Below are 10891 nucleotides of genomic sequence, written 5' to 3'. Positions count from 1 at the left end.
ATTTTGGCCCTAGCCTTTCAAGGTCAGTGAAAACTCAGGACATAGGAGAACCTGTACTACAACATCAAGTAACTCTGTTGTGTCCCAAATTCTTTGATTAAGGAGACTATGGGGCCACAGAGGAAAGTGATCGATGATGTAGAGTGTGCCTAAGGAGAGTCACATGGAGAGAAAACATTCTCTCAGGCTTTCACAGAGAGCAAATTTGTCAAGCAATGGCCATGACTCGTCCATATGGCTGACACTGACAAAGGATCTAACAAACTGTGATAAAAGGTTTCAGGCTAAATCCTGAGTGGATTTGACTGACTTTATCAGATATAAAAGTTACATTGCTTGTTATAGTAGTCTTGCTCTATCTTGGTCTTAACAATCCAGCAGAAAAATATAAAAATAAAGTACAAAAAGTAAAGCCATATTAAATAGCTGAGCTGTGAAATGCTCAAGTCAACAACTTCTGACATTGCCAGTCCTACAGAAAACCCACTACTATTATGGACTACTGGGCTATATTGGAATATTTGCTGAATTCATGTGCCTACAATACTTAAATGATAATGGAATACGCTTCTCTGAGTAAAACTAAATAAAAAGGGATACAAATGAATGACTTTTTTGTATCTGTATTTTCAAAATAGTTAGGATAGATACACAGTTGCATACTATTGGAACATTGAATAGAGAGATTTGTTCTAATAGTGTTTGTGGACAGGATATCATGTCTGCATCTTGTACAATGAATAACCACTAAGATAACAATATGCAATGTATTAATTAGTGAAACTATGCTAGTAATTGGTTTTGAAACTGTCTCATTGCTATTTGCTTCTCAATAAAATTATTTGAAGTAAAAAATAATAAAAGAAATAAAATGTCACATAAATGTACAAAACACCTAAAGTAGATGCAAACATTATATATTACAACCATGTACTAAAATAATAATAATAAAAGAGTTTAGAGACAGAGGGAGGGATCAGGATAGAAGAGGGGAGACAAAAAAGAATCAAGAAATATTAGGTATATGAACCTGCTTCCTCAAATGAATGTAAACTTCACGTATTACGGACATGTACTAACAAAATAAAATTTTAAAAATTTAAAAACAAGGCTGCAAAGGCAAAACAAGCACTAGGGAAAAGAATTCGCTGAATTGTAAAGCCTAGAAGAATGAATTCTATGGCATATGACATACTCTAATTATAAGAAACTTAAAATACACTTTAGAAATGTTAAAATTTCTGACAGGAGGCTGGCCAGATAGCTCAGCAGATTAAAGTATCTACTTAGGCAGACACAGGGACCAAGTTTCGATCCCTGGCATGCCCTGCCGGCCCCACCCCTGGGTGTGCTGAGATGGTGACTGAGACTGGGCGTGGTGGCACAGGCCTGTATTCACAGTTTTTGGGAGGCTAAAAACAAGAGGATCACTATAAGTCTGATCTGTATAGTGATACCCGTAGACTGTATACTAAATACATAATAATAATAAAAAATTCTGACAGTTTACTTGGTGAAAAAGAAAGAGGAGGGTAAGTTCTAACTTGTACCTACAATATTCAATGTTAGAGGTTAGAGGTCAGAGCCAAAGAAATCTGACCACTCTGCAGCTGTCATTAAATATCCCATTAATATCCTCTTTAAGGCTCGGCCTTGATCAAGAAAGTTGAGGTCACACGGGGAGGCAACATTTAAGTACTGCTGTCAATAGCCTAGGTGCTGGAGGTTGTTCAGCAGCAACTATGAGATATATAAGTGAAAATTCTTCTGGATATTTCCAGACAATTCCTGCCTCTAGTCATGGAGTCACCCCTCAATCTAAAGTCTTTCTGTCTGACGCTACATACACAAGTGCAACAGAAATAAACTTTTTCTGCTTTTTCCACTTGCATTCCTATTGCAGAAAATCCATAATAATATTAAATGGCATGTTACCACTCAGTATGGGGATGCTTGTTACACAGCACTAGCAGCTGGAGCACACCAAATAGCTACTATGCTGCACCCTTCCAATTATTCACCCTTCTTTCCTTCATGCGAAAAAAACTTAAACTATCGTGTTATTTCTTGTTCTTTTGTCTCCTCTATTACAAGTAAATTCTCTGAGAATATAGTCCTTTTCCTTTGTTCCTGTAATCACATCATCCCAAAAATGCCCATTATGCAACAGAAACACAATAAATACTTGTGGAATAACCTAAGGAACTATTGTGAAACCCTTAGCACAAAGAATTTCTGCTGTGTAATGTCCACTGCTGTGAACTCTAAAATACGTGGATCCGCAATCTCCCAATAAAATAATTTTCATTACTTCTGTATGAAACCCCACAGTGCTACAAAGGCGAAGCCACCGTAATCTTTGTTTCTAAGCCTAAGACAATTTTTTTTCCATAATTTTATTGAGAAACAACTAGCAATGAGACAGTTTCAAACCAAATTGGTAGGACAGTTTCAATAATTAACACATTGCATACATTCTTCCTAGTGGTTAATTGCTTACAAGATGCGGACATGATATCCTATTTACAAACACCATTAGAACAAATCCCTCTATTCATTAAGATAATATAACTATATATCTATCCTAACCACTTTGAATACACAGATACAAAATGGACATTATTCCGTATCCCCCCTTTTTTTAAGTTCCATCATTTAAATATTATAGGTGTGTTAACTCAGCAAAATATTCTAGAAGAGTTCAGTAGTCCATAATAGTATTGGGTCTTCCGCTTCACTGGCAATGTCAGAAATTGTTGACCTGAGTCCCCTACAGCTCATCATAACAGCATGGTTTTTAAGCCCAAGACAATTTATAAAGCTTGTAACATTTTTGCTGATATCATTCATTATTACATTTTTTAAAAAAGAGCCAAATGGCCATAACCAAAAATTAAACATATAGTCAATATATAAAACTGATGTGATCTACTTATAAAGCTCATAAAAATCTATATATAATCTTGGCCCTCACATAACCCATTAAAACAGGTAAAAGCTAATTAAATTTCATTTAGGTTGAAATCCACGTACAACTAGCAAAAAGTATCGCAATTTAACAGAGTGCTTAAATGGTGACGTCTGCTAAATGTAACACAGACACTGTTTCTCATGCGAACGGCACAGAAGCTCACCTCGGGGGCCAGGTACTCTGGTGTGCCACAGAACGTCTTCATGGTGGCGGCATCCGTGATCCCTTCTTTGCAAAGTCCAAAATCTGTAATTTTTATGTGGCCATCTTTATCCAGCATCAAATTCTCCAACTGCAATTTTTAAAAAATGATAAAATTTGTTAAGTAGTCTTCAAAAAATAGGAAAATGGGGCTTGTAAACTTCTGAATGCCAAGTAGGGTTATTGTGGGAAAATACCATAGTTGCAGTTAACAGAACTTGCAGCATTTACAAGTCTTGTAGCTTCATGTGTAAAACAAATTTGCTTCATCAAACTCTTCATGATGATAAAATTATTGATTTTTAAACCAGTGGAAAGGATGGAATAGCTTTAAGAGCCATGAGTGCAGAAGTCCTGAGAGCCAAAACCAAATCAGGTTTTCAAAGCAAACATTAATCCTTTTTTTCCAAATAAAATGTGAAGCTGGAAGCCCTGGGTTCATCCCTCGGCTCCAAAAACAAAAAATAAACCTCCCCTAAAAAATTCAACCAAAAAAATACAGTAACATCAAAAAAGACCAAAAACAAACAAGGCAATCAAATAAAATGTGATTTTAAAAAATCCCAAGGAGATGAGTAAATATATACAGATGGTTTTAACAATTTCTCTGGTAAATCTATTGCTATAACAAAACTTCACAGAATTTGGTAGTGGCTGTAAATCAAACCTAAATTTCATTTTGTATGGTAAGGTGATAGCCTCTTTTACAATGTTTTGTAATAAAGAAATACAAAGCCTTTTAAACATAAAAAGAGTATCAAAGTCAAACATTCAAAAGTTTAAAAAATATACAGTACAAATGCTAGAAAGTTGGAATCTCTTTGAACTTACCAACTTAAAAATACCATATAGAACCTTAAAGATCTAACCAAGGGGCAAGACCATCTACCTCAACTGAACACCGTTAAATACAGATTGGGCGAGACTTCAAGCAAAGCCAGCACAACTGGCTGTGAACAGCACAGTGTCACTGACCAATGTGCACTCATACAATGATCATCCTCATAGAAAGATCGTAGGACTGAGTTGAGATCATAAAACTATACAGAAAAACTGCAACACTGTGAACAATATAGAATGAATAATTAACTTGTGATTGAGGTGTGGATAATTACTCTATTCCTTAATGTTTTTCATTATGTATTCTACTTAATATGATGACATTTCAAAGTGCTCACCTGAACTTTATAAACTATCAAATTTAAAATAGCATTCCACGTAAGACCATGAACACACTAACATATGGTATGTGATGGCATCATGCTCTGCCATATTATCACATATTTTATAAAGTGGCCGTTCAACGTAAGTGAGCTGTATTCCCTGAGTGAAGATCAGAACAGACAAGTCCTTCTCTGTAGTAGCACTGCAATGAACTGCCTGATGAAAATGATCCATGTTTCTGGTGTAGCATACTTCAGAAAGGTAGGTCAATCATCAACTAATTCACAGAGTTGAATATACCCTAAATATACTATTAAAGCTTCTAAAAAATAAAAATAAAGGTGTTTATAGTGTGTGACCCAAATTCATATATCTAAATTTGAATTGTCCCTAACAACTAGAATCTAGAAACCAAGGCTAATCTTCTTGCCTACTATCTTTTTCTGTCTCCCTTGGTCTCTTTTTATTTTTTCATGGCTCTGATTTTCCTTTTTTGCTCTTTCAAATACTACCTCTTTATCCTCCCTCCCCTAACTTACCACAGTAAGAAACAGAACCATACAGTGAAGTTTCTCTTGGTTTGTTGAATAAAAATGTACATGCTCCATTCTTAATTTTTAAAGTATGCTTATTGTTTTGCTATATAAAAGAGGTATTTTAAAATATTGCAATTTAAAATATTAATCTTTTAAATCAATGTATTGCATAAATCCTCATAATTTTAATACATAATAATACTATGTTGGACAAAATGTAAATGTATTTTCTATCTCATTCCATTCAAATTTAGTTTAGTGCATATTATGCAAAACCTCTTCACATGCTTCATATGCAGTACTTCAGGAGAACAGCACAGAATGCACTATTTCTTCACATTCTGATGAGCTAATTAGGCTCTATGCAGAAGAGTCAAAACGTATCAGCACTGGTAGGGTGAGGCTACATGCCTGTTTCCCAACTACCTCAGAGACTGAGGCAGTAACTTACTAACTCAGAGCCAGCCAAACAGCTCAGCAGATTAAAGCACCTGTAAGCAGGCACAGGGGCCAGGGGTTTGATCCTGGGGCCTGCTGTGCCAGACTCACCCCTGGGGGCACCCTGAGAGGGCAACTGAGACTGGGCGTGGTGGTGCACACCTGTAATTACAGCTCTTGGTAGGCTATAAACAGGCGGATCACTACAAGTCTGATCTAGTAGTAAGACCCTGAACACCCTGTAGACCCTTCCTTAAAAATATAATAAATAAATAAAAAATAAAAAAAAAAATCACTAACTCAAGCTCTCTGAGTAGTTTAGCAAGACCCTGTCTAAAATAAAATTTAAAGGACTAGATGTAGTTCAGTGGTAGAGTAGGTGCCTGACAGAACTGAGTTAAATCCCCAGCTTATGAATTAAAGTATAAACACATCTTTAAATATTAAACAATGTATATATTTTAAAATCCTGACTTGCATCTGATTTCCTGCCCTTATATCTAAGCTCTGAGCCTCATGACAAAGGTTAAAGGATAAGGAATAACATGGATGCAGAGGTAGGGCTGAGAAAGCTTACAATGAACATCCCTAATTCTTTCCAGGCTGCCTAGGAGTTTCCTAGGGTTCTAGCCTTGGAAGTGCTCCAACTGTCACTGTACTTGTTTTATAAATCAATTTATAAGAAATCAAAGGTCCTAGGTTCAATCCTCTGTCTGTCTGTCTGTCTGTCTGTCTGTCTGTCTGTCTGTCTGTCTCTCTCTCGCACACACACAGGCACAAACATCCCGAGGGTGACTGTGAGAGACAGGTGAGGGTTCTAGCTTTAGAGCAAAGCAGCAGACTCCACAGGAGGCAGCAGAGAGGACATGCATCATGAGACTGTGGGTTTCCGTCTCAGGGCTTACAGTAAATTTGAACTTCCCCACCCCTCACACTCTGTCACCTTGGATATATTGTTAAATTCTACATGCCTCAATTTTACCCACAAAACAAGATAAATAGCAGAAATGATCCGAAATGGTAGTTTTAACAATTCGATGAGATATTAAAAGGAGAAATTACAGGACCAGCGAGATAGCTCAGTGGACTAGGCACCTAGTTAGGCAAGCACAGGGACCAGGGTTCGATCTCCAGAACCACATGAGCTGCCAGCCCTGCCTCTGGGCATGCTGGACTGGCCACCGAGACCCGGCATGGTAGTGCACGCCTGTAATCCAACCCTGAAGAGGCTGAAAACAGGAGGATCGCTACAAGTCCAAGCTGTGCAATGAGACCCTGTACAAAATACATAAAATTAAAAATAAATAATAAAAAGAGAAATCTTGTTAAATATTGAACAATCACTTTTTAAACACAGAGAATTTAATGACCAATATTATCAAAATGTTGTAGGTTCCTCCAGACAACACTGTGTTTGAAAAGAGCGAAGTTTAGGAAAGAACTCCTTAAAACTATTTTTCTCAGTTCAGTGACTTCATTAAAAGTATTTTTTCAAGGGCTGGCCAGATAGCTCAGCGGACTAAAGCACCTGCTTAGGCAGGCTCAGGGACTGGGGTTCAATCCCTGGCATGCCGTGCTGGCCCCGCCCTGGGGGTGCACTGAGACAGCAAGTAAGACTGGGCTAAAAACAGGAGGATCACTATCCAATCTACGTAGTGAGACCCTATAGACCCTGTACTAAATACATAAAAAAGTATTTTTAATATACAGTAATTTACTTTGAATACAATAAAGCATAAATATTTCATAATTTTAAGTCAATTATTTTGCACATATTTACCTTATCTCATGAATTATTTCTTTCTTACCATCTTCAAATGTCATTCTGGTGAATGACAAAGAGCATCAAAAGTATGAACAGAGAGATACATCACCTTAAAAAAGCGCCCCAAATTTTTTTTTTAAAAAAGTCACCAACCTAACCTTTAATAAAGATATATCAAAAAGGTAGCAAAATGTCCAACGTTGTTACAAAATACTGTCTTACACCTGATGCATTATGAAGGTTTCTTTCTTCTTTTTTTTTTTTAAGGCATAAGAATTATTAGCAGAGTGATACACTATCCTGTGGAATGCACAGAATCCCTTAAAGGTTTCTTCAAAGTGTTATCAGAGGCTTAGACATGACAAAGACAACGGGGGGCTGGAGATACAGCTAGGCGGCATAAGCACCTGTCTGGTGAGCGCAAAGTCCTGAGTTCTACAGGTCTATAGGGTCTCACTACGCAGATCAGACTCGTAGTGATCTGCCTGTGTTCAGCTCCCAAGAGCTGGGATTACAGGCATGCAACACCATGCCCAGTCTTCAGCAGTCCATTTATCAATAATGTAACTCTGAGGTTTTATTATACATTTTTAGGATCCCTTCAACTGTGTAGAAGAAAAACGTTTACAAATGATCTGTCTTCAGTTCTCTATTCAAAATCTCATGGCTTTTTTCTTTCCCTCATTAGTTGTAAAATGCAACTGTGCAAGCCCACTGACTATTCAAGCAGTATTTCTAAACTGATAAAAGCATCTGTTTTACATCCACAATCCCAACGCAGAGAGAAAGCAGGGTAGCCTGCTTACGGCAGACAAACGCATCCACTGAAAGAACAGGATGAATGCAAATGGGGGGCATGAGGAAAAAGATCATGTGTTACAAATCTGAGTAGTACTATCTGTGTCAGTTAGAGGGTTGTCATTTGAAAAGCTCACACTTCTAGGGAAGGGCATAAGGAAAGCAAGCACAAGGCTCTGGGGATTCCCCTTACCAAACAAATTCATAAAAGTTCATGCTTTTGAGGAGAGAAAAATATATCTGACTTAGTATTTCACAGAATTTCCACCAAAAACTGGTACTATTTTTTGCCAACTTCAAGTGGACAGCCATTATTTGGTAGAGGTCTTGATTTGGAGTATACATGAAGAAATGGTAGACTATGATTTTTTTCCCATTGTGGATGAAAAGTTGTAACAAAGTTATATATTTCTTTCTTCTTTTGTTGGTAACTAGAATGAAATTAAGCCCTAAAAATCTAAGCTGTTTTAATCTGTGTTTCTTAACCAGTGCACACTGCATGCTACAACAGACATGAAATTTGTAGCACATTCCAAGGTCAGGACAGTCACCTGCAGTCAGAGCTGATGACCTGGAGGGTCCTGCGACCACTCAGCAGACAGAGGGACGCCATAGCTTGGGCACACCACAAGCCAGATGGGAAGCTCTGTTCCTGTACAGACCAGGCTACTAGAAAGTTAAAAACAATGTACACACAGAGTGCCATTTCACGGACTATGCACACATGGATGCATGCACGCGTGCACACACACATCCTTCCACTTATATGACACTGTGATCAATGTATAAAATGAACATAATCCCTTCATCACTAACTCAGACATCCCATTTTAGCATAGATACATCAAGCTCTGTTTCAGGCACCAGAGCTACCTCAAGTCCAACAAGGCAGTAAGTAATTCCAGCTCCACACATTGGCAATTTAGACTTATGAGCAACCAAATGCCAAAACATCAAGAGCTGACCTTAGGAACTGAATGATCATGAAATTCAATGTACAGAAAAAATAATGAAAAGAAGAATAATTCTTCCCTTTGACTCTCCTGTCAAAAAACCTCAAAAAGCAATAATGGAGATCCCCACCCCATTTTTCTGTTTTGTTTTGTTTTTTGACTGTTAAATATGTTTATTATTTATAATGAAACAAAATAATTTTAAAGTTTCCAATTAATTTTAACCCATCCCATTGCTAAGCTATTTAAGAATTTATACAAACACAAAGTATAGCTGAACAGTACAATTTAATTTTAGGAGGAGCAGTGGCTTAGTATTTCTAGAAAGAATACAGACTAAGTCTAGTTAGAAGTGCAGTAAGGGCCCGCCTGACAGCTCAGTGGATTAAAGCACTGCTTAGGCAGACTCCAGGGCTAGGGATTCAATCCCTGCCCTGCCTGCCAGCCCCGCCCCTGGGGCACACTGAGACAGTGAATGAGGCTGGGCATGGTGGCAGACACCCTATACCTGTAATCTCAGTGACTGGGAGGCTGAAAAACAAGAGAATCACTCCAAGTCCGATCTGTATAGTGAGACCCTGTACTAAATACAAAAAAAAAAAGCTGCTGAGAAATGAGTCTTGAGACCACACACAGGGCGTTCAAGCCAAGCCTGGACTACATGGCAAGACTCTGTCTCAAAAAAACCAAATAGAGGCCAGCCCAATAGCTCAGCAGGCACAGGGGCCAGGGGTTCAATCTCCTGGCCTGCTGTGCCAGCCCCGCCCCTGGGGCTCACTAAGAAGGCAACTGAGACTGGGCATGGCGCATGCCTGTAATCCCAGCTCTTGGGAGGCTGTGAACAGGAGAATCACTAGGAGGCCGCCACTCTAGTAGTGAGACCCTGAACACCCTGTAGATCCTTTCCTAAAATACACACACACAAAAAACCCAACAAATAAGCAAACAAATAATAATTATACTGCTAAAGAGATTTCTTCCAATTTTTAAGCTATCATGAACATGTTTTTAATAAGTAATCATAGGTAACTCAATTTCTAAAAAAAGATAAAATGTTATTATGAATATAACTTCATGAACATTACGAGGAAACAGGCATTAATAAATACATTATGTTAACGTGCACATGGAATAAAGCTTTGTTCCCAAGTTGCAAATGAGTACAAGTTTACTGGGTAAGCACACTTAGCATAAGAATGTCAAATAAATCTGTATTGAAATAAACATTATCTCATTTAGTAACAGGACTGACAAATCTAAGACCAATGAAACTGGGTGCATAAATCAATTTTTGATCACCCTGTTTTTAGCATAAAAAATATAAATATATTTGAAATATTTGCTTATGTTTACTACCTTAATTTGAATTTTAGCTTTACAAAGATCTACAGTTAATCCAATGTGTTTACCCATCTAATTTCATTTCAACTCTAGAAAAGACAGAATACTATAGTGAAAAAGAATATTATACCAGGAGCTATGATTGGACCTTGGATGTACTCCCCCATTTCCAGGACCACAAGGACCTGTGTATTAAGTTTTTGTCTCTCAGGGTAGCACTACCAGGAGGTAGTGGAAACTTAAGGAGATGGAGCTCTGTGAGGAGAAAGTTAAACCCCAGATCCTACCTCCTATGCCCGTTGCTTCTTGGGTGATAAGGTGAGTCTATTCTACCACACACATGCTGCCGCCGTTACCAGGCAGCGCCCTCCTTGGGCCCAAAGCGATGGATCCACCCGACCGCTCACTGAACTGTCCAGTGAGCCAAACAAGCTCTTCTCTTCCTAAGTTCATCATCTCAGTTATTTAGATACTAAAATAGAAAGCTAACACATGTGCTCCAATAATCTTGACTATGTCACCATAGTAATGTAGTCCATTACTTTCAAAGATGCACTTTCAGGCTTGAAGAACATCACTTGTAAGACATAGACGAGCTCTAAATATTTGATCCTACCTATATGATATCATTTGATAGCATTCTGTTGAACACAGTTCTGTGTACTATGGACTTGAGTACCTGTGTGTGTCCATTTAAACGTCAGGTTTCTTTTTTTTTTTTTTT

The 10891-nt window shown here is 37.8% G+C and overlaps 1 protein-coding gene across 2 annotated transcripts in view; it reads right to left on the bottom strand.

Annotated features, from left to right (window-relative positions):
• Akt3 (AKT serine/threonine kinase 3) overlaps window positions 1–10891 on the bottom strand; it is a 284685-nt gene that overhangs the window by 46003 nt on the left and 227791 nt on the right. For both annotated transcript variants that reach the window (XM_004626833.2, XM_023710180.1), the window contains exon 10: window positions 3135–3263. In XM_004626833.2, the coding sequence (XP_004626890.1) occupies window positions 3135–3263 (129 nt within the window). The remainder of the gene's footprint in view (window positions 1–3134; window positions 3264–10891) is intronic.

The sequence above is a fragment of the Octodon degus genome, unplaced genomic scaffold (assembly GCF_000260255.1).
Source record: "Octodon degus isolate 3935 unplaced genomic scaffold, OctDeg1.0 scaffold00017, whole genome shotgun sequence".
Taxonomy (NCBI): Eukaryota; Metazoa; Chordata; class Mammalia; order Rodentia; family Octodontidae; genus Octodon; species Octodon degus.
The sequence above is the reverse complement of the archived record's forward strand: the minus strand, read 5'-3'. Positions and strand labels throughout refer to the sequence as shown.